The sequence below is a fragment of the Aphelocoma coerulescens genome, unplaced genomic scaffold (genome assembly GCF_041296385.1).
Source record: "Aphelocoma coerulescens isolate FSJ_1873_10779 unplaced genomic scaffold, UR_Acoe_1.0 HiC_scaffold_584, whole genome shotgun sequence".
Lineage (NCBI taxonomy): Eukaryota > Metazoa > Chordata > Aves > Passeriformes > Corvidae > Aphelocoma > Aphelocoma coerulescens.
Genome location: NW_027183932.1, coordinates 14,079 through 37,163, shown reverse-complemented (window position 1 = coordinate 37,163; position 23,085 = coordinate 14,079). Strand labels below are relative to the sequence as shown.

The window sequence follows — 23,085 nt, the reverse complement described above, 5'->3', positions numbered from 1 at the left end:
ACCCATTTTTACCCATTTTTTTGCCCATTTTCCCCCATTTTCTCCGTTTTTGCCTGTTTTTGCCCGTTTTTGCCCCGTTCCAGGCCATGTCCGGGGACTACGAGGAGGACGTTTTCCCCCCGTTTTCCCCCCGTTTTTCCCCATTTCCCCCCCGGTTTCCCCCCAGTTTTTACCCATTTTTCGCCCGTTTTTTCCCATTTTTTACCCATTTTTACCCATTTTTTTTCCCATTTTTCCCGTTTTCTCCGTTTTTGCCCATTTTGGCCCATTTTTGCCCTATTCCAGGCCATGTCTGGGGACTACGAGGAGGACGTTTTCCCCCCGTTTTTCCCCCGTTTTTCCCCGTTTCCCCCCTGTTTTCTCCCTGGTTTTTACCCATTTTTCTCCTTTTTTTGCCCATTTTTGCCCATTTTTTACCCGTTTTTATCCATTTTTGCCCATTTTGGCCCATTTTCGCCCCGTTCCAGGCCATGTCCGGGGACTACGACGAGGATGTTTCCCCCCCATTTTTGCCCATTTTGCCCCCATTTTCCCCTGCTTTTTACCCTTTTTTTCTCATTTTTGCCCATTTTTGCCCATTTTTTTCCCGTTTTTTCCCAGTTTTTGCCCGTTTTTGCCCGTTTTCGCCCCGTTCCAGGCCATGTCCGGGGACTACGAGGAGGACATTTTCCCCCCCTTTTTGCCCATTTTGCCCCCATTTTCCCCTGGTTTTTACCCATTTTTGCCCATTTTTTGCCCGTTTTTGCCCGTTTTTGCCCGTTTTTGCCCGTTTTCGCCCCGTTCCAGGCCATGTCCGGGGACTACGAGGAGGACGTTTGCCGCAGTGCCCTGCGCCTGGTGCACGAGCTCTGCTTCGCCCCCCGCGCCCGCCCGCCCCACGCCCGCTGCCTCGAGTTCACCGACCTGCTGCGGCACCGCGGGCACCCCCGGCCGGCCGACACAGGTGCGGGCACACCTGGGGGCACCTGGGCACTGCTGGGCACAGCTGGGATCCACCTGGGCATATCTGGGACACACCTGGGGGCACCTGGGCACAGCTGGGGGCACCTGGGGGCACCTGGGCACACTTGGGATACACCTGGGGGCACCTGGGCTCACCTGGGGGCACCTGGGCTACAGCTGGGCACACCTGGGCACAGCTGGGCACACTTGGGATACACCTGGGGGCACCTGGGCTCACCTGGGGGCACTTGGGGGCACCTGGGCACACCTGGGATACACCTGGGCACACCTGGAGGCACCTGGGGGCACCTGGGCACAGCTGGGATACACCTGGGGGCACCTGGAGACACTTGGGCACAGCTGGGCACAGCTGGGTGTACCTGGGATACACCTGGGCACACCTGGGCACATCTGGGCACATCTGGGCACACCTGGGGGCACCTGGGGGCACCTGGGGGCACCTGGGCACTGCTGGGCACAGCTGAGATCCACCTGGGCATATCTGGGACACACCTGGGGGCACCTGGGCTACAGCTGGGCACACCTGGGCACATCTGGGCACACTTGGGATACACCTGGGGGCACCTGGGGGCACTTGGGGGCACCTGGGCACACCTGGGCATAGCTGGGCATAGCTGGGTGCACCTGGGATACCCCTGGGCATATCTGGGCACACCTGGGGGCACCTGGGCACACACCTGGGCACAGCTGGGAAACACCTGGGTGCACCTGGGCACAGCTGGGGGCACCTGGGGGCACCTGGGGGCACCTGGGGGCACCTGGGATACACCTGGGCACAGCTGGGGACACCTGGGCACACCTGGGCACACCTGGGCACAGCTGGGCACACTTGGGATACACCTGGGCACACCTGGGCAGACCTGGGGGCACCTGGGGACACCTGGGGACACTTGGGCACAGCTGGGCACAGCTGGGTGTACCTGGGATACACCTGGGCACACCTGGGGGCACCTGGGGGCACCTGGGCACAGCTGGGCACAGCTGGGGGCACTTGGGGGCACCTGGGATGGGTATGGTTTTGGGGTGGTTTTGGGGTGGTTTTGGGGTTCCTTTGTTACCCCCCTCCCCAGATCGATTTGGGGTCAGTTTTGGGGTGGTTTTGGGGTCAGTTTTGGGGTGGTTTTTGGGGTGCCTTTGTTACCCCCCTCCCCACATCGATTTGGGGTGGTTTTGGGGTCAGTTTTGGGGTGGTTTTGGGGTGGTTTTGGGGTGCCTTTGGTGCCCCCCCCAGCTTCATGTCCCTCCCAGAGCGATTTGGGGTGGTTTTGGGGTCAGTTTTGGGGTGGTTTTGGGGTGCCTTTGTTACCCCCTCCCCACATCGATTTGGGGTCAGTTTTGGGGTCGATTTTGGGGTTCCTTTGTTACCCCCTCCCCAGATCGATTTGGGGTCAGTTTTGGGGTGGTTTTGGGGTCAGTTTTGGGGTGGTTTTGGGGTGCCTTTGTTACCCCCTCCCCAGATCGATTTGGGGTCAGTTTTGGGGTGGTTTTGGGGTCAGTTTTGGGGTGGTTTTGGGGTTCCTTTGTTACCCCCTCCCCACATCGATTTGGGGTCAGATTTGGGGTGGTTTTGGGGTGTTTTTGGGGTGGTTTTGGGGTGGTTTTGGGGTGCCTTTGGGGCCCCCCCAGTTCCATGTCCATCCCAGATCGATTTGGGGTCAGTTTTGGGGTGGTTTTGGGGTGGTTTTGGGGTTCCTTTGTTACCCCCCTCCCCACATCGATTTGGGGTCAGTTTTGGGGTCAGTTTTGGGGTGGTTTTGGGGTGTTTTTGGGGTTCCTTTGTTATCCCCTCCCCAGATCGATTTGGGGTCGGTTTTGGGGTGGTTTTGGGGTGGTTTTGGGGTGCCTTTGGTGCCCCCCCCAGCTTCATGTCCCTCCCAGAGCGATTTGGGGTCAGTTTTGGGGTGGTTTTGGGGTCGATTTTGGGGTTCCTTTGTTCCCCTCCCCAGAACGATTTGGGGTCAGTTTTGGGGTGGTTTTGGGGTCGATTTTGGGGTTCCTTTGTTCCCCTCCCCAGAACGATTTGGGGTCAGTTCTGGGGTGGTTTTGGGGTGGTTTTGGGGTGGTTTTGTTACCCCCTCCCCACATCGATTTGAGGTGGTTTTGGGGTGGGTTTGGGGTCAGTTTTGGGGTGGTTTTGGGGTGGTTTTGGGGTGCCTTTGTTACCCCCTCCCCACATCGATTTGGGGTCAGATTTGGGGTGGTTTTGGGGTGTTTTTGGGGTGGTTTTGGGGTGCCTTTGGGGCCCCCCCAGTTCCATGTCCATCCCAGATCGATTTGAGGTGGTTTTGGGGTCAGTTTTGGGGTCGTTTTGGGGTTCCTTTGTTACCCCCTCCCCACATCGATTTGGGGTCAGTTTTGGGGTCGATTTTGGGGTTCCTTTGTTACCCCCTCCCCAGATCGATTTGGGGTCAGTTTTGGGGTGGTTTTGTGGTGGTTTTGGGGTGCCTTTGGTGCTCCCCCCAGCTTCATGTCCCTCCCAGAGCGATTTGGGGTCAGTTTTGGGGTGGTTTTGGGGTCGATTTTGGGGTTCCTTTGTTCCCCTCCCCAGAACGATTTGGGGTCAGTTTTGGGGTGGTTTTGGGGTGGTTTTGGGGTGCCTTTGTTACCCCCCTCCCCACATCGATTTGGGGTCAGTTTTGGGGTCAGTTTTGGGGTGGTTTTGGGGTGTTTTTGGGGTTCCTTTGTTACCCCCCTCCCCACATCGATTTGGGGTCAGTTTTGGGGTGGTTTTGGGGTGCCTTTGTTACTCCCTCCCCAGAACGATTTGGGGTGGTTTTGGGGTGGTTTTGGGGTGCCTTTGGGGCCCCCCCAGTTCCATGTCCATCCCAGATCGATTTGGGGTGGTTTTGGGGTGGTTTTGGGGTGGTTTTGGGGTGGTTTTGGGGTGCCTTTGTTACTCCCTCCCCAGATCGATTTGGGGTCAGTTTTGGGGTGGTTTTTGGATTGCCTTTGTTACCCCCTCCCCACATCGATTTGGGGTCAGTTTTGGGGTGGTTTTGGGGTCAGTTTTGGGGTGGTTTTTGGGGTGCCTTTGTTACTCCCTCCCCACATCGATTTGGGGTGGTTTTGGGGTGGTTTTGGGGTGCCTTTGGGGCCCCCCCAGCTTCATGTCCATCCCAGATCGATTTGGGGTGGTTTTGGGGTGGTTTTGGGGTGGTTTTGGGGTTCCTTTGTTACCCCCTCCCCAGATCGATTTGGGGTCAGTTTTGGGGTGGTTTTGGGGTCAGTTTTGGGGTGGTTTTTGGGGTGCCTTTGTTGCCCCCTCCCCACATCGATTTGGGGTGGTTTTGGGGTGGTTTTGGGGTGGTTTTGGGGTGGTTTTGGGGTTCCTTTGTTACCCCCTCCCCACATCGATTTGGGGTCAGTTTTGAGGTGGTTTTGGGGTGGTTTTGGGGTGGTTTTGGGGTGGTTTTGTTTCCCCCCCCCCAGAACGATTTGGGGTCGGTTTTGGGGTGGTTTTGGGGTGCCTTTGGGGCCCCCCCAGTTCCATGTCCATCCCAGATCGATTTGGGGTGGGTTTGGGGTCAGTTTTGGGGTGGTTTTGGGGTGGTTTTGGGGTGGTTTTGGGGTTCCTTTGTTACCCCCTCCCCAGATCGATTTGGGGTCAGTTTTGGGGTCAGTTTTGGGGTGGTTTTGGGGTTCCTTTGTTGCCCCCTCCCCACATCGATTTGGGGTCAGTTTTGGGGTGGTTTTGGGGTTCCTTTGTTACCCCCTCCCCAGATCGATTTGGGGTCGATTTTGGGGTTCCTTTGTTACCCCCTCCCCACATCGATTTGGGGTCAGTTTTGGGGTGGTTTTGGGGTGGTTTTGGGGTGGTTTTGGGGTTCCTTTGTTACCCCCTCCCCACATCGATTTGGGGTCAGATTTGGGGTGGTTTTGGGGTGGTTTTTGGGGTTCCTTTGTTACCCCCTCCCCAGATCGATTTGGGGTCAGTTTTGGGGTGGTTTTGGGGTGGTTTTGTTCCCCCCCCCCCCACATCGATTTGGGGTCGGTTTTGGGGTGGTTTTGGGGTTCCTTTGGTGCCCCCCCAGCTTCCTGTCCCCCCCCCTCAGATCGATTTGGGGTCAGTTTTGGGGTGGTTTTGGGGTGTTTTTGGGGTGCCTTTGTTACTCCCTCCCCAGAACGATTTGGGGTGGTTTTGGGGTGGTTTTGGGGTGCCTTTGGGGCCCCCCCAGTTCCATGTCCATCCCAAATCGATTTGGGGTGGTTTTGGGGTCAGTTTTGGGGTGGTTTTGGGGTGGTTTTGTTTCCCCCTCCCCACATCGATTTGGAGTCAGTTTTGGGGTGGTTTTGGGGTTCCTTTGTTACCCCCTCCCCACATAGATTTGGGGTCAGATTTGGGGTGGTTTTGGGGTGGTTTTTGGGGTGCCTTTGTTACCCCCTCCCCACATCGATTTGGGGTCAGTTTTGGGGTGGTTTTGGGGTGCCTTTGGTGCCCCCCCCAGCTTCATGTCCCTCCCGGAGCGATTTGGGCTCAGTTTTGGGGTCGGTTTTGGGGTCGATTTTGGGGTTCCTTTGTTCCCCTCCCCAGAACGATTTGGGGTCAGTTTTGGGGTCAGTTTTGGGGTGGTTTTGGGGTGGTTTTGGGGTGGTTTTGGGGTTCCTTTTTTACCCCCTCCCCAGATCGATTTGGGGTCAGTTTGGGGGTGGTTTTGGGGTGGTTTTGGGGTGGTTTTGGGGTGGTTTTTGGGGTTCCTTTGTTACCCCCTCCCCACATCGATTTGAGGTCAGATTTGGGGTGGTTTTGGGGTGTTTTTGGGGTTCCTTTGTTACCCCCCCCCGAGCGATTTGGGGTCAGTTTTGGGGTCAGTTTTGGGGTGGTTTTGGGGTGGTTTTGGGGTGCCTTTGGGGCCCCCCCAGTTCCATGTCCATCCCAGATCGATTTGGGGTGGTTTTGGGGTCAGTTTTGGGGTGGTTTTGGGGTGCCTTTGTTACCCCCTCCCCAGAGCGATTTGGGGTCAGTTTTGGGGTGGTTTTGGGGTGGTTTTGGGGTGGTTTTGGGGTGGTTTTGTTACCCCCTCCCCAGATCGATTTGGGGTCAGTTTTGGGGTGGTTTTGGGGTGGTTTTGGTGCCCCCCCAGCTCCGTGTCCCCCCCCAGATCGATTTGGGTTCAGTTTTGGGGTGGTTTTTGGGGGGGCCTTTGTTTCCCCCTCCCCACATCGATTTGGGGTCAGTTTTGGGGTGGTTTTGGGGTCAGATTTGGGGTGGTTTTGGGGTTTTTTTTGGGGTTCCTTTGTTACCCCCTCCCCACATCGATTTGGGGTCAGTTTTGGGGTGGTTTTTGGGGTTCCTTTGTTACCCCCTCCCAGATCGATTTGGTGTCAGTTTTGGGGTGGTTTTGGGGTTCCTTTGGTGCCCCCCCAGCTTCATGTCCCTCCCAGATCGATTTGGGGTCAGTTTTGGGGTGGTTTTTGGGGTGGCTTTGGTGCCCCCCCAGCTCCGTGTCCCCCCCCCTCCTCAGAGGTGTCCGTCAGCCTCCTGTCCGTCATCGTCACCTTCTGCGGCCTGGTCCTGCTCGGGGTCTCGCTCTTCGTCTCCTGGAAGCTCTGCTGGGTCCCCTGGCGCCATAAAGGGGGTCCCGGGGGGTCCCCCCCGCGCAAAGAACCCCCCCAAAGCGGGGGGGGCCCTTTCGGGGACCCCCTGCCCGAACGGGGGGACCCCGAGCCCCCCCCCGAGCGCTGCTACCTGGATATGGGGCCGTGCCCTGAGGGGGGAGGGGGGCGGGCGCTGGGACCCCCCCCCCCCCGGGCAGGGGTCGCTGCCTTCGGGACCCCCCCCGGGACCCCCTGAATTTGGGGGGGACGGGGGGGGTGGGGGGGGGACCCTGCCCAGCGCCCCCTCGCAGCAGCTCGTGGGGGGGATGGGCGGCAGGTAAGGGGGGGGGGGAGGGGAGGGGAGGGGTGGGTGGGTGGGGGAGGGGTCCCTTTGTGCCCCGTATCCCCCTCCCCCAGGGAAAAGGACCCCCAGGACCCCCCCCTCCCCAAAATCCCCGAATTCCGAAAATTTGCCCACCCCCAGCCCGCCCGGCTCCCTGTGAGCCGCTGGACACAAAGGGGGGAGGGGCTGACCCCAAATCACCCCCCCCCCCCACAAAGGGGTCCCTAATCCCAAATCTCCCCTTCGAGGGTCTCGAACCCCAAATCCCCTCCCCAAAGGGGTCCCTAACCCCAAATCCCCCAAATCCCCCAGATCTCCCACCCCTTTAGGGTGCCCCTAACCCCAAATCCCCCCCTTTGGGACACCCCTCACCCCAAATCTCCTCTTTGGGATACCCCTCACCCCAAATCCCCCAAATGCCCTCTTTAGAACATCCCAAACCCCAAATCCCCCCTTTGGGATACCCCCAAATCCCAAATCCCCCAATCCCCCCCCCTTTCGAACACCCCTAACCCCAAATCCCCCCTTTCGAACACCCCTAACCCCAAATTCCCCCCTTTGTGGTGCCCCTAACCCCAAATGGGTTCCTAAACCCAAATCCCCCAAATCCCCCCTTTTACGATACCCCAAACCCCAAATCCCCCCCCTTTGGGATACCCCAAACCCCAAATCCCCCCCTTTTACCATACCCCAAACCCCAAATCCCCCAAATCCCAAACCCCCCATTTTAACACCTCTCTAACCCCAAACCCCAAATCTCCCCTTTAGGATACCCCAAACCCCAAATACCCCAAACCCCAAATCCCCCCTTTGGGATACCCCAAACCCCAAATCCCCCAAACCCCCCATTTTAAGACCTCTCTAACCCCAAACCCCAAATCCCCCCTTCAGAACACCCCAAACCCCAAACCCCCCCATTTTAAGACCTCTCTAACCCCAAACCCCCTCCCCAAATCCCCCCTTTAGGATACCCCAAACCCCAAATCCCCCAAATCCCCCAAATCCCCCCTTTGGGATACCCCAAACCCCAAATCCCCCCTTTGGGATACCCCAAACCCCAAATCCCCCAAACCCCCCATTTTAAGACCTCTCTAACCCCAAACCCCAAATCCCCCCTTCAGAACACCCCAAACCCCAAACCCCAAACCCCCCATTTTAAGACCTCTCTAACCCCAAACCCCAAACCCCAAATCCCCCCTTTAGGATACCCCAAACCCCCCAAATCCCCCAACCCCCCCCCCCCCATTTTAACACCTCTCTAACCCCAAACCCCAAATCCCCCCTTTGGGATACCCCAAACCCCAAACCCCCTCCCCAAATCCCCCCTTTAGGATACCCCAAATCCCCCAAACCCCGCCCCCATTTTCACACCTCTCTAACCCCAAACCCCAAACCCCCCCCTTTAGGATACCCCAAATCCCCCAAACCCCGCCCCCATTTTCACACCTCTCTAACCCCAAACCCTCCCTCCCCAAATCCCCCCTTTTACGATACCCCAGACCCCAAATCCCCCAAACCCCAAACCCCCCATTTTAACACCTCTCTAACCCCAAACCCCAAATCCCCCCCTTTGGGATACCCCAAACCCCAAATACCCCAAACCCCAAACCCCAAACCCCCCCTTCAGAACACCCCAAACCCCAACCCCCCCCATTTTCCCACCTCTCTAACCCCAAACCCCAAACCCCAAATCCCCCCTTTGGGATACCCCAAACCCCAAATCCCCTCTTTAGGATACCCCAAACCCCAAATCCCCCAACCCCCCCCATTTTAAGACCTCTCTAACCCCAACTCCCCCCCCTTTAGGGTACCCCAAACCCCAAATCCCCCCTTTGGGATACCCCAAACCCCAACCCCCCCCCCCCACTTTCACACCTCTCTAACCCCAAACCCCAAACCCCAAACCCCCCCATTTTAAGACCTCTCTAACCCCAAACCCCCTCCCCAAATCCCCCCTTTAGGATACCCCAAACCCCAAATCCCCCCTTTGGGATACCCCAAACCCCAAATCCCCCAACCCCCCCCATTTTAAGACCTCTCTAACCCCAACTCCCCCCCCTTTAGGGTACCCCAAACCCCAAATCCCCCCTTTGGGATACCCCAAACCCCAAATCCCCTCTTTAGGATACCCCAAACCCCAAATCCCCCCCTTTAGGACACCCCAAATCCCCCAAACCCCCCACTTTCCCACCTCTCTAACCCCAAACCCCAAACCCCCCTTTAGGACACCCCAAATCCCCCAAACCCCCCACTTTCCCACCTCTCTAACCCCAAACCCCAAACCCCCTCCTTTAGGACACCCCAAATCCCCCAAACCCCCTCCCCACTTTCCCACCTCTCTAACCCCAAACCCCCCTCCCCAAATCCCCCAGCTCCCCGCTGCCTCCCGTCCCCGAGGACAAACCCGAGCAGAACCCGGCGCCGCACCTGGGCCAGATCCAACCCGAGCTCTACGGCGCCAGCGGCGACCCCGAGAGCGGCGGCGGCGGCGGCGCCCGCGGTAGCCACGGGGCTACCGGAGGCGGTCCCGCACCCCCTTGCGGTCGCCTGAGCGTCTCCCTGCGCTACTCCTACGGCTCGCAGCAGCTCGTGGTGCGAGTCCTGCGGGCCCGCGATTTGCCGGCCAAGGACTCCAATGGTTTCTCGGACCCTTACGTGAAGATTTATCTGCTGCCCGACCGCAAGAAGAAGTTCCAGACCAAGGTCCTGAGGCGGACGCTGAACCCCGAGTGGGACGAGACGTTCAGTTTCGGGGTGCCCTTCGGGGAGCTGCCGGCGCGGCGCCTTCATTTCGGGGTCTACGACTTCGACCGCTTCTCGCGGCACGATTTGATCGGGCAGGTGGTGCTGGATAATCTGCTGGAGGCGGCCGAGGCCAGGCCGGAGGTGCCCATCTGGAGGGACATCCAGGAGGGGAGTGGGGTGAGTGAGAGAGTGGAAATTTGGGGGGAAGGGTTTTGTGGGGAGAAAAGGGAGAAAGCCTGAAAAAAGCTGAAAAAGAGCCGAAAAAGAGCCTAAAAAGAGCCCAAAAAGAGCCCAAAAAGAGCCCAAAAAGAGCCCAAGAAGAGCCCAAGAAGAACCTAAAAAGAGCCTAAAAAGAACCTAAAAAGAGCCTAAAAAGGACCTAAAAAGAACCTAAAAAGAGCCCAAAAAGAACCCAAAAAGAGCCTAAAAAGAACCTAAAAAGAGCCCAAGAAGAACCTAAAAAGAGCCTGAAAAGGACCCAAAAAGAGCCCAAAAAGAGCCCAAAAAGGCCCTACCAAGGCCCTACCAAGGGCCATGAGGTGCTGGAGAATCTGCTGGAGGCGGCCGAGGCCAGGCCGGAGGTGCCCATCTGGAGGGACATCCAGGAGGGGAGTGGGGGGAGTGAGAGCCCCAAAAATTGGGGGGAAGGGTGTGGGGTGGGAAGAAGCGTAAAAGATCCTGAAAGAGCCTAAAAAGAGCCTAAAAAGAGCCCAAAAAGAGCCTGAAAAGGATCGAAAAAGAGCCTAAAAAGGACCTGAAAAGAACCTAAAAAGAGCCTAAAAAGAGCCCAAAAAGAGCCTAAAAAGAGCCTAAAAAGAGCCCAAAAAGAGCCAAAAAGAGCCTAAAAAGAGTCTAAAAAGAACCCAAAAAGAGCCTAAAAAGAGCCCAAAAAGAGCCTAAAAGAGCCCAAAAAGAGCCTAAAAAGAGCCTAAAAAGAACCCAAAAAGAGCCCAAGAAGAACCCAAAAAGATCCCAAAAAGAACCTAAAAAGAGCCTAAAAAGGCCCTAAAAAGGCCCCAAAAAGAGCCCAAAAAGAGTCTGAAAAAAACCTAAAAAGAACCTAAAAAGAGCCCAAAAAGAGCCCAAAAAGAGCCTAAAAAGAGCCTGAAAACAACATAAAAAGTTTGTCCCAGTTTGTCCCAGTTTGTCCCAGTTTGTCCCAGTTTCTCCCCGATTTGCCCCCAGTTTGTCCCAGTTTGTCCCAGTTTGTCCCCAGTTTGTCCCAGTTTGTCCCCAGTTCGTTGGCTGCAGCTGGGATTGTGTCCCTGTGTCCCCCCTGACCCCGGGGCACCCGGGCCCCCTCACCTGTCCCTGTGCCCTCACCTGTGCCCTCACCTGTGCCCTCACCTGTCCCTGTGCCCCTCATCTGTGCCCCCCTCACCTGTGCCCCCTCATCTGTGCCCCCTCACCTGTGCCCCCTCACCTGTCTCTCTGCCCCCCACCTGTCCCTGTGCCCCCTCACCTGTGCCCCCTCACCTGTGCCCCCTCACCTGTGCCCCCTCACCTGTCCCTGTGCCACTCACCTGTGCCCTCACCTGTGCCCCTCACCTGTCCCTGTGCCACTCACCTGTGCCCTCACCTGTGCCCCCTCACCTGTCCCTGTGCCACTCACCTGTGCCCTCACCTGTGCCCCCTCACCTGTCCCTGTCACCCACCTGTCCCTGTGCCCCCTCACCTGTGCCCCCTCACCTGTGCCCCCTCACCTGTGCCCTCACCTGTCCCTGTGCCCCCTCACCTGTGCCCTCACCTGTGCCCCCTCACCTGTGCCCCCTAACCTGTCCCTGTCACCCACCTGTCCTGGTCACCCTCACCTGTGCCCCCACCTGTGCCCCTCACCTGTCCCTGTGCCCCTCACCTGTGCCCCCTCACCTGTGCCCCCTCACCTGTCCCTGTCACCCACCTGTCCCTGTGCCCCCTCACCTGTGCCCCCTCACCTGTGCCCCCTCACCTGTCCCTGTGCCCTCACCTGTGCCCCTCACCTGTCCCTGTGCCCTCACCTGTGCCCCCTCACCTGTCTCTCTGCCCCCCACCTGTCCCTGTGCCCTCTCACCTGTGCCCTCCCCTGTGCCCTGACCGGTGCCCCCCGCTGTGCCCGCAGGAGAAGGCCGACCTGGGCGAGGTGAATTTCTCTCTCTGTTACCTGCCCACGGCCGGGCGCCTCACGGTCACCGTCATCCGCGCCTCCAACCTGCGCGCCATGGACCTCACCGGCTACTCAGGTGGGCACCGGGTGGGCACAGGTGGGCACAGGGGTGGGCACACGGGGCCATGGACCTCACCGGCTACTCAGGTGGGCACCGGGTGGGCACAGGTGGGCACAGGTGGGCACAGGGGGCCATGGACCTCACCGGCTACTCAGGTGGGCACAGGTGGGCACAGGTGGGCAGAGGTGGGCACAGGGGTGGGACACGGGTGGGACACGGGGCCATGGACCTCACCGGCTACTCAGGTGGGTCACAGGTGGGCACAGGTGGGCACAGGTGGGCACAGGGGTGGATCACAGGGCCATGGACCTCACCGGCTACTCAGGTGGGTCACAGGTGGGCACCGGTGGGCACAGGTGTGGGCACAGGGGTGGGACACGGGGCCATGGAACTCACTGGATACTCAGGTGGGCACAGGTGGGCACAGGTGGGCACAGGTGGGCACAGGTATGGGACAGGGGTGGGACACGGGGCCATGGACCTCACCGGCTACTCAGGTGGGCACAGGTGGGCACAGGTGGGCACAGGGGTGGGACAGGGGTGAGACACGGGGCCATGGACCTCACCGGCTGCTCAGGTGGGCACGGTGGGCACAGGTGGGCACAGGTGGGCACAGGGGTGGGACACGGGGCCATGGACCTCACCGGCTACTCAGGTGGGCACCGGGTGGGCACAGGTGGGCACAGGGGTGGATCACAGGGCCATGGACCTCACCGGCTACTCAGGTGGGCACCGGGTGGGCACAGGTGGGCACAGGGGTGGATCACAGGGCCATGGACCTCACCGGCTACTCAGGTGGGCACCGGGTGGGCACAGGTGGGCACAGGTGGGCACAGGGGTGGGACACGGGGCCATGGACCTCTCTGGCTACTCAGGTGGGCACAGGTGGGCACAGGTGGGCACAGGTGGGCACAGGTATGGGACAGGGGTGGGACACGGGGCCATGGACCTCACCGGCTACTCAGGTGGGCACAGGTGGGCACAGGTGGGCACAGGTGGGCACAGGTATGGGACAGGGGTGGGAGAGGGGGCCATGGACCTCACTGGATACTCAGGTGGGCACCGGGTGGGCACAGGTGGGCACAGGTATGGGACAGGGGTGGGACGGGGTGGGACAGGGGGCCATGGACCTCACCGGCTACTCAGGTGGGCACAGGTGGGCAGAGGTGGGCACAGGGGTGGGACACGGGGCCATGGACCTCTCTGGCTACTCAGGTGGGCACAGGTGGGCACAGGTGGGCACAGGTATGGGACAGGGGTGGGACAGGGGGCCATGGACCTCTCTGGCTACTCAGGTGGGCACAGGTGGGCACAGGTGGGCACAGGTGGGCACAGGTGGGACAGGTGTGGGACAGGGGTGGGAGAGGGGGCCATGGACCTCACCGGCTACTCAGGTGGGCACGGTGGGCACAGGTGGGCACAGGGGTGGGACAGGGGTGGGACACGGGGCCATGGACCTCTCTGGCTACTCAGGTGGGCACAGGTTGGCACAGGTGGGTCAGAGGTGGGTCACAGGTGTGCCCAGGTGTACCATGGGGTCCGTGGGGCTGCCATGGGGTGCCATGGGGTCCATGGGGTGCTATGGGGTGCCATGGGGCTTTAGGGGAACTTCTGGGGTGCCATGGGGTGCCATGGTGTGACATGGGGTGCCATGGGGTCCATGGGGCTGCCATGGGGTGCTATGGGGTGCCATGGGGTGCTATGGGCTGCCATGGGGTGCCATGGTGTGACATGGGGTGCCATGGGGCTTTAGGGGATGTTCTGGGGTGCCATGAGGTGCTATGGGGTGCTATGGGGTCCTATGGGGTGCCATGGGGTTCATGGGGTGCCATGAGGTGCTATGGGGTGCTAAAGGGTGCCATGGAGCTTTATGGGGTGCCATGCGGTCCATGGGGTGCCATGGGGCTTTATGGGGTGCTATGGGGTGCCATGGGGCTTTAGGGGATGTTATGGGGTGCCATGGGGTGCTATGGGGTGCTATGGGGCTTTATGGGACATTCTGGGGCGCCATGGGGTGCTATGGGGTGCCATGGGGTCCATGGGGCTGCCATGGGGCTTTATGGGGTGCCATGCGGTCCATGGGGTGCCATGGGGTGCTATGGGGTGCCATGGGGCTTTATGGGATATTCTGGAGCGCCATGGGGTGCTATGGGGTGCTATGGGGTCCATAGGATGCCATGGAGCTTTATGGGGTGCTATGGGGTCCATGGGGTGCCATGGGGTGCTATGGGGTGCTATGGGGTGCCATGGGGTCCGTAGGGTGCTATGGGGTGCCATGGGGTCCATGGAGCTTTATGGGGCTTTAGGGGGTGCCATGGGCTCCATGAGGCTGCCATGGGGTGCTATGGGGTGCCATGGAGCTTTATGGGGTGCCATGAGGTGCTATGGGGTGCCATGGAGCTTTATGGGGTGCTATGGGGTGCTATGGGGTGCCATGAGGTGCTATGGGGTGCTATGGGGTGCCATGGAGCTTTATGGGCTGCCATGAGGTGCCATGGGGTGCTATGGGGTGCTATGGGGTGCCATGGGGTCCATAGGGTGCTATGGGGTGCCATGCGGTCCATGGGGTCCATGTGGTGCTATGGGGTGCTATGGGGCTTTAGGGGATGTTCTGGGGTGCCATGGGGTGCCATGGGGTGCCATGGGGTGCCATGGGGTGCCATGGAGTCCTATGGGGTCCATAGGGTGCCATGGAGCTTTATGGGGTGCCATGAGCTCCATGAGGCTGCCATGGGGTGCCATGGGGTGCCATGGGGTGCTATGGGGTGCCATGGGGCTTTATGGGACATTCTGGGGCGCCATGAGGTGCTATGGGGTGCTATGGGGTCCATAGGGTGCCATGGAGCTTTATGGGGTGCCATGCGGTCCATGGGGTGCCATGGGGTGCTATGGGGTGCTATGGGCTGCCATGGGGCTTTATGGGGTGCCATGCGGTCCATGGGGTGCCATGGGGCGCCATGGGGCGGGGCTGCTCCCCACGGGGGTCCCACGGGGGTCCCATGGGGCTCCCCCTCCCCTCCCCCCCCCAGACCCCTACGTGAAGGCGTCGCTGATGGCCGAGGGCCGGCGGCTGAAGAAGCGCAAGACGTCCATCAAGAAGAACACCCTGAACCCCAACTACAACGAGGCGCTCGTCTTCGACGTCCCCCACGAGAGCGTGCACCACGTCAGCCTCACCATCGCCGTCGTCGACTACGACTGGTTGGTACTGGGGCCGCTGGGAGGCTCCTGGAGGGGTTTTGGGGGGCTTTTGGGGTGATTTGGGGTGATTTGGGGTGATTTGGGGGGATTTGGGGTCATCCCGGATCAATGGGACGCCCCTGGGTTGATGTCCTCCATGAGGGCGTCAACGTCGTCACCATCGTTGGTTTCTACTGGTTGGTGATGGAGGATCCTGGGGGGTCTTTGGGGGTCTTTGGGGAGTGTTTGAGGGGTTTTGGGGTGATTTAGAGAGGTTTTGGGGGGTCTTGGGGGGATTTGGGGTCATCCCGGATCAATGGGACGCCCCTTGTTCGACGTCCCCCACGAGAGCGTGCACCACGTCAGCCTCACCATCGCCGTCGTCGACTACGACTGGTTGGTACTGGGGCCGCTGGGAGGCTCCTGGAGGGGTTTGGGGGTGATTTGGGGGGGATTTGGGGGTGTTTGGGGTCATCCCGGATCAATGGGACGCCCCTGGGTTGATGCCCTCCATGAGGGCGTCAACGTCGTCACCATCGTTGGCTTCCACTGGTTGGTACTGGGGGGGCTTTGGGGGGTCTTGGAGGGTCTTTGGGGGTCTTGGAGGTGTCCTGGAGGGGTTTTGGGGTGATTTGGGGGGGATTTGGGGGTGTTTGGGGTCATCTCGGATCAATGGGACGCTCCTCGGTTGATGTCCTCCATGAGGGCGTCAACGTCGTCACCATCGTTGGCTTCCACTGGTTTGTACTGGTGGGGCTTTGGGGGGGTCTTGGAGGGTCTTTGGGGGCCCTGAGGGGTCCTGGGGGGTCTTTGGGGTGATTTAGAGGGGTTTTGGGGGGAGTTTGGGGTCATCTCGGATCAATGGGACGCCCCTTGTTCGTCGTCCCCCACGAGAGCGTGCACCACGTCAGCCTCACCATCGCCGTCGTCGACTACGACTGGTTGGTACTGGGGCCGCTGGGAGGCTCCTGGGGGGGCTTTGGGGGGGTTTAGAGGGGTTTTGGGGTGATTTGGGGGGATTTGGGGTCATCTCGGATCAATGGGGCGCTCCTCGGTTGATGTCCTCCATGAGGGCGTCAACGTCGTCACCATCGTTGGCTTCAACTGGTTTGTACTGGGGGGTCTTTGGGGGGTCCTGGGGGGTCTTTGGGGGTCGTTGGGGAGTGTTTGAGGGGTTTTGGGGTGATTTAGAGGGGTTTTGGGGGGTTTTGGGGTGTTTGGGGTCATCCCGGATCAATGGGACGCCCCTCGGTTGATGTCCTCCATGAGGGCGTCAACGTCGTCACCATCGTTGGCTTCAACTGGTTTGTACTGGGGGGTCTTTGGGGGGTCTTGGAGGGTCTTTGCTGATTTTTGAGGGGTCCTGAGGGGTCCTGGAGGGGTCCTGGAGGGGTTTTGGGGTGATTTAGAGGGGTTTTGGGGGGATTTGGGGGGATTTGGGGTCATCTCGGATCAATGGGACGCTCCTCGGTTGATGCCCTCCATGAGGGCGTCAACGTCGTCACCATCGTTGGCTTCAACTGGTTTGTACTGGGGGGTCTTTGGGGGGTCCTGGGGGGTCTTTGGGGGTCGTTGGGGAGTGTTTGAGGGGTTTTGGGGTGATTTAGAGGGGTTTTGGGGTGTTTGGGGTCATCCCAGATCAATGGGACGCCCCTTGTTCGATGTCCCCCACGAGAGCATGCACCACGTCAGCCTCACCATCACCGTCGTCGACTACGACTGGTTGGTACTGGGGCCGCTGGGAGGCTCCTGGAGGGGTTTTGGGGTGATTTAGAGGGGTTTTGGGGTGATTTGGGGGGATTTGGGGTCATCCCGGATCAATGGGACGCCCCTGGGTTGATGCCCTCCATGAGAGCGTCAACGTCGTCACCATCGTTGGCTTCAACTGGTTTGTACTGGGGGGGCTTTAGAGGGTCCTGGGGGGTCTTTGGGGAGTGTTTGAGAGATTTTGGGGTGATTTAGAGGGGTTTTGGGGGGTTTTGGGGGGATTTGGGGTCATCCCGGACCAATGGGACGCCCCTTGTTCGACGTCCCCCACGAGAGCGTGCACCACGTCAGCCTCACCATCGCCATCGTCGACTACGACTGGTTGGTACTGGGGCCGCTGGGAGGCTCCTGGAGGGGTTTTGGGGTGGTTTAGAGGGGTTTTGGGGTGATTTGGGGGGATTTGGGGTCATCCCGGATCAATGGGACGCCCCTGGGTTGATGCCCTCCATGAGAGCGTCAACGTCGTCACCATCGTTGGCTTCAACTGGTTTGTACTGGGGGGGCTTTAGAGGGTCCTGGGGGGTCTTTGGGGAGTGTTTGAGAGATTTTGGGGTGATTTAGAGGGGTTTTGGGGGGTTTTGGGGGGATTTGGGGTCATCCCGGATCAATGGGACGCCCCTTGTTCGACGTCCCCCACGAGGGCGTGCACCACGTCAGCCTCACCATCGCCGTCGTCGACTACGACTGGTTGGTACTGGGGCCGCTGGGAGGCTCCTGGAGGGGTTTGGGGGTGATTTAGAGGGGTTTTGGGGTGTTTGGGGTCATCCCGGATCAATGGGACGCCCCTGGGTTGACGTCCTCCATGAGGGCGTCAACGTCGTCACCATCATTGGCTTTAACTGGTTGGTACTGGGGGGGCTTTGGGGGGGTCTTGGAGGGTCTTTGGGGGTCCTGAGGGGTCCTGGAGGGGTTTTAGGGTGATTTAGAGGGGTTTTGGGGTGATTTGGGGGGATTTGGGGTCATCTCGGATCAATGGGACGCTCCTCGGTTGATGCCCTCCATGAGGGCGTCAACGTCGTCACCATTGTTGGCTTCAACTGGTTTGTACTGGGGGGGCTTTAGAGGGTCCTGGGGGGTCTTTGGGGGTCCTGAGGGGTCCTGGGGGGTCTTTGGGGTGATTTAGAGGGGTTTTGGGGTGATTTGGGGGGATTTGGGGTCATCTCGGATCAATGGGATGCCCCTCGGTTGACGTCCTCCATGAGGGCGTCAACGTCGTCACCATCGTTGGCTTCAACTGGTTGGTACTGGTGGGGTTTTGGGGGGTCTTGAGGGGTCATTGGGGGTCTTGGAGGGGTCCTGAGGGGTCCTGAGGGGTCCTGGAGGGGTTTTGGGGTGATTTAGAGGGGTTTTGGGGTGTTTGGGGTCATCCCGGATCAATGGGGCGCTCCTCGGTTGATGCCCTCCATGAGGGCGTCAACGTCGTCACCATCGTTGGCTTCAACTGGTTTGTACTGGGGGGGCTTTGGGGGGTCCTGGGGGGTCTTTGGGGGGGATTTTGGGGGTGTTTGGGGTCGCCCCAAACCAGGAGATTTTTGTGGGATTTTTAGGGGATTTTTGGAGGATTTTGGGGGGATCTTTGGTGGGATTTTTGGGGGGATTTTGGGAGGATTTTTGAGGATTTTTGGGAGGATTTTGGGGGATTTTTGGAGGATTTTTGGGGGATTTTTGGGGGGATTTGGGGGAATTTTGGGGGATTTTGGGGGGATTTTTGGAGGATTTTGGAGGATTTTTGGGGGATTTTTGTGGGATTTTGGGGGATTTTGGGGGGATTTTTGGAGGATTTTGGAGGATTTTTGGGGGATTTTTGGGGGATTTTTGGGGGATTTTTGGGGGGATTTGGGGGAATTTTGGGGGATTTTGAGGGGATTTTTGTGGGATTTTGGGGGGATTTTTGGGGGGATTTTTGTGGGATTTTTTGGGGGTATTTTGGGGGGATTTTTGGAGGATTTTTGTGGGATTTTTGGGGGGATTTTGGAGGATTTTTGGGGGGATTTTGGAGGATTTTGGGGGGATTTTTGGAGGATTTTTGTGGGATTTTGGGGGGGATTTTGGGAGGATTTTTGGGGGGATTTTGGAGGATTTTGGGGGATTTGTAGGGATTTTTGGGGGGATTTTGGAGGATTTTGGGGGGATTTTGGGGTCGCTCCGAACCGGGTTTTTTTTTGGGATTTTGGGGGGATTTTGGGGAGGATTTTGGGGTCCTCCTGACCCTCCTGGTGCCCCCCAGCATCGGGCACCCCGAGGGGATCGGGCTGTGCCGCGCGGGCAGCGACGCCAACGGGGCCGGATTTGGGGGGATTTTGGGGCATTTTGGGGTCGCTCTGAGATGGGAGATTTTGGGGGGATTTTGGGGGGGATTTTTGTGGGATTTTTGGGAGGATTTTTGGGGATTTCTGGAGGGATTTTTGTGGGATTTTGGGGGGATTTTTGGAGGATTTTTGCAGAATTTTTGGACGATTTTTGAGGGGATTTTTGTGGGATTTTGGGGGGATTTTTGGGAGGATTTTGTGGGATTTTTGTGGGATTTTTGGGGGGATTTTGGGGGGGATTTTGGAGGATTTTTGGGGGATTTTTGGGGGGATTGTGGAGGATTTTTGGGGGATTTGGGGGGGATTTTTGGGGGGATTTGGGAGGATTTTGGGAGGATATTTGGAGGATTTTTGTGGGATTTTGGGGTGATTTTTGGAGGATTTTTGCAGAATTTTTGGACGATTTTTGTGGGATTTTGGGGATTTTGGAGGATTTTTGGGGGATTTGTGGGGATTCTTGGAGGAGTTTTGGAGGATTTTGGGGGATTTTGGGGGGATTTTGGGGTCACTCCGAACCGGGGTTTTTTGTGGGATTTTTGGAGGATTTTGGGGGAATTTTTGGACGATTTTGGGGGGGATTTTTTGGGGGGATTTTGGAGGAGTTTTGGGGGATTTTGGGGAGGATTTTGGGGTCCTCCTGACCCTCCTGGTGCCCCCCAGCATCGGGCACAACGAGGTGATCGGGCTGTGCCGCGTGGGCAGCGACGCCGACGGGGCCGGATTTGGGGGGATTTTGGGGCATTTTGGGGTCGCTCCGAACCGGGAGATTTTTGGGGGATTTTGGGGGGATTTGGGGGGGATTTTGGGGTCCTCCTGACCCTCCTGGTGCCCCCCAGCATCGGGCACAACGAGGTGATCGGGCTGTGCCACGCGGGCAGCGACGCCAACGGGGCCGGATTTGGGGGGATTTTGGGGCATTTTGGGGTCGCTCTGAGATGGGAGATTTTGGGGGGATTTTGGGGGGGATTTTTGTGGGATTTTTGGGAGGATTTTTGGGGATTTCTGGAGGGATTTTTGTGGGATTTTGGGGGGATTTTTGGAGGATTTTTGCAGAATTTTTGGACGATTTTTGTGGGATTTTTGTGGGATTTTTGTGGGATTTTTTTGGGGGATTTTGGGAGGATTTTTGGAGGATTTTTGTGGGATTTTGGGGGGGATTTTGGGAGGATTTTTGGGGGGATTTTGGAGGATTTTGGGGGGATTTTTGGAGGATTTTTGTGGGGGATTTTGGGAGGATTTTTGGGGGGATTTTGGAGGATTTTGGGGGATTTGTCGGGATTTTTGGGGAGATTTTGGGGGGATTTTGGGGTCGCTCCGAACCGGGTTTTTTTTTGGGATTTTGGGGGGATTTTGGGGGGGATTTTGGGGTCCTCCTGACCCTCCTGGTGCCCCCCAGCATCGGGCACAACGAGGTGATCGGGCTGTGCCGCGTGGGCAGCGACGCCGACGGCCCCGGCCGCGAGCACTGGGCGCAGATGTTGGCGAACCCCCGCAAACCCATCGAGCACTGGCACACCCTGGTCGAGGTCAGAGCCCCCCTATGGCGGCTGTGGGGACCCCCCCGCGACCCCCAGGACCCCATAGGGACCCCCCGGATCTCATAGGGACCCCCCGGATCCCATAGGGACCCCTGGATCCCATAGGAACCCCTGAACCCCTAAGGACCCCATAGGGACCGCCTGGATCCCATAGGAACCCCTGAACCCATAAGGAACCCATAGGGAATCCCTGGATCCCATAGGGACCCCTGGATCCCATAGGAACCCCTGAACCCCTAAGGACCCCATAGGGACCCCCTGAATCCCATAGGGACCCCCTGAATCCCATAGGGACCGCCTGGATCCCATAGGAACCCCTGAACCCATAAGGAACCCATAGGGAATCCCTGGATCCCATAGGGAACCCCTGGATCCCATAGAGACCCCCCGGATCCCATAGGAACCCCTGAACCCCTAAGGACCCCATAGGGACCCCCTGAATCCCATAGGGACCGCCTGGATCCCATAGGAACCTCTGAACCCATAAGGAACCCATAGGGAATCCCTGGATCCCATAGGGAACCCCTGGATCCCATAGAGACCCCCCGGATCCCATAGGAACCCCTGAACCCATCGGGAACCCATAGGGAATCCCCGGATCCCATAGGGACCCCTGGATCCCATAGGGAACCCCTGGATCCCATAGGAACCCCTGAACCCATCGGGAACCCATAGGGAATCCCCGGATCCCATAGGGACCCCTGGATCCCATAGGGAACCCCTGGATCCCATAGGAACCCCTGAACCCATCGGGAACCCCCAGGACCCCATAAGGACCTCTGGATCCCATAGGGACCCCTGGATCCCATAGGGACCCCCTGAATCCCATAAGGAGCACACAGGGACCCCTGGATCCCATAGGGACCCCCTGAATCCCATAGGGACCCCCTGGATCCCATAGGGAACCCCTGGATCCCATGGGAACCCCTGAACCCATAAGGAACCCACAGAATCCCATAAGGACCCCTGGATCCCATAGGAACCCCCTGAATCCCATAGGGACCCCCTGGATCCCATAGGAACCCCCGGATCCCATAGGAACCCCTGAACCCATAGGGAACCCACAGGACCCCATAGGGACCCCCCAGGAGCCCCCAGAACCCCTGGATCCCATAGGGATCCCCAGGACTCCATAGGGACCCCCTGGATCCCATAGGGAACACCTGGATCCCATAGGGAACCCCATAACCCATAAAGAACCCATAAGGAACCCCTGGATCCCACAGGAACCCCTGGATCCCATAAGGAGCCCACAGGGACCCCTGGGTCCCATAGGGACCCCCTGAATCCCACAGGGACCCCTGGATCCCATAGGAACCCCTGAACCCATAAGGAACCCCTGAACCCCTAAGGAACCCATAGGGAACCCCTGGATCCCATAGGGAACCCCCGAACCCCTAAAGAACCCATAGGGAGCCCCGGATCCCATAGAGACCCCCCGGATCCCCTAAGGACTCCCTGGGACCCCCTGGATCCCATAGGGACCCCCGGACCCCATAGGAAACTCCCAGACCCCATAGGGACCCCCAGGACCCCGTAGGGAACCCCTGGATCCCATAGGGAACTCCCGGATCCCACAGGGACCCCCTGGATCCCATAGGGAACTCCCAGACCCCACAGGGACCCCCAGGACTCCATAGGGAACCCCTGGATCCCATAGGGAACCCCTGGATCCCACAGGGAACTCCTGGACCCCATAGGGACCCCCCCGGACCCCATAGGGAACCCCAGGATCCCATAGGGAACACGCAGATCCCATAAGGACTCCCTGGGACCCCCCGGACCCCATAGGGACCCCCAGGACCCCCAGGGACCCTCCAGGACCCCATAGGGACCTCCTGAACCCATAAGGACCCCATAGGGACCCCCCCGGACCCCATAGGGAACCCCTGGATCCCATAGGGACCCTCCAGGACCCCATAGGGAACCCCTGAACCCATAAGGAACCCACAGGGACCCCGCCGGACCCCATAGGGACCCCCTGGATCCCATAGGGACCCCCTGAACCCATAAGGACCCCATAGGGACCCCCCCGGCCCCCATAGGGAACCCCTGGATCCCACAGGGAACTCCCGGACCCCATAGGGAACCCCTGGATCCCATAGAGAACCCCTGAACCCATAAGGAGCCCATAGAGACCCCCTGGACCCCATAGAGACCCCAGGACCCCATAGGGAACTCCCAGACCCCATAGGGACCCCCCGGACCCCACAGGGACCCTCTGGACCCCATAGGGACCCCCTGGATCCCATAGGGACCCCCTGAACCCATAAGGACCCCATAGGGACCCCCCCGGACCCCACAGGGACCCTCTGGAACCCACAGGGACCTCCAGGACCCCATAGGGACCCCCTGGACCCCATAGGGACCCCCTGAACCCATAAGGACCCCATAGGGACCCCCCGGACCCCATAGGGAACCCCTGGATCCCATAGGGACCCTCCAGGACCCCATAGGGACCGCCTGGATCCCATAGGAACCCCTGAACCCATAAGGAACCC

General features: G+C 59.1%; 1 protein-coding gene across 1 annotated transcript in view; it reads left to right on the top strand.

Annotated features, from left to right (window-relative positions):
- Positions 1-83: 83 nt before the first annotated feature.
- The window catches only part of LOC138101960 (synaptotagmin-3-like), a gene marked incomplete at its 5' end in the record, with an annotated part of 30,989 nt that continues 7,987 nt past the window's right edge, over positions 84-23,085 (top strand). The window contains 9 exons of the mRNA XM_068999703.1: positions 84-110; positions 286-312; positions 787-943; positions 6,426-6,667; positions 6,717-6,835; positions 9,214-9,763; positions 11,685-11,805; positions 14,820-14,991; positions 20,443-20,572. Coding sequence (XP_068855804.1) covers positions 84-110; positions 286-312; positions 787-943; positions 6,426-6,667; positions 6,717-6,835; positions 9,214-9,763; positions 11,685-11,805; positions 14,820-14,991; positions 20,443-20,572 — 1,545 coding nt within the window. The remainder of the gene's footprint in view (positions 111-285; positions 313-786; positions 944-6,425; positions 6,668-6,716; positions 6,836-9,213; positions 9,764-11,684; positions 11,806-14,819; positions 14,992-20,442; positions 20,573-23,085) is intronic.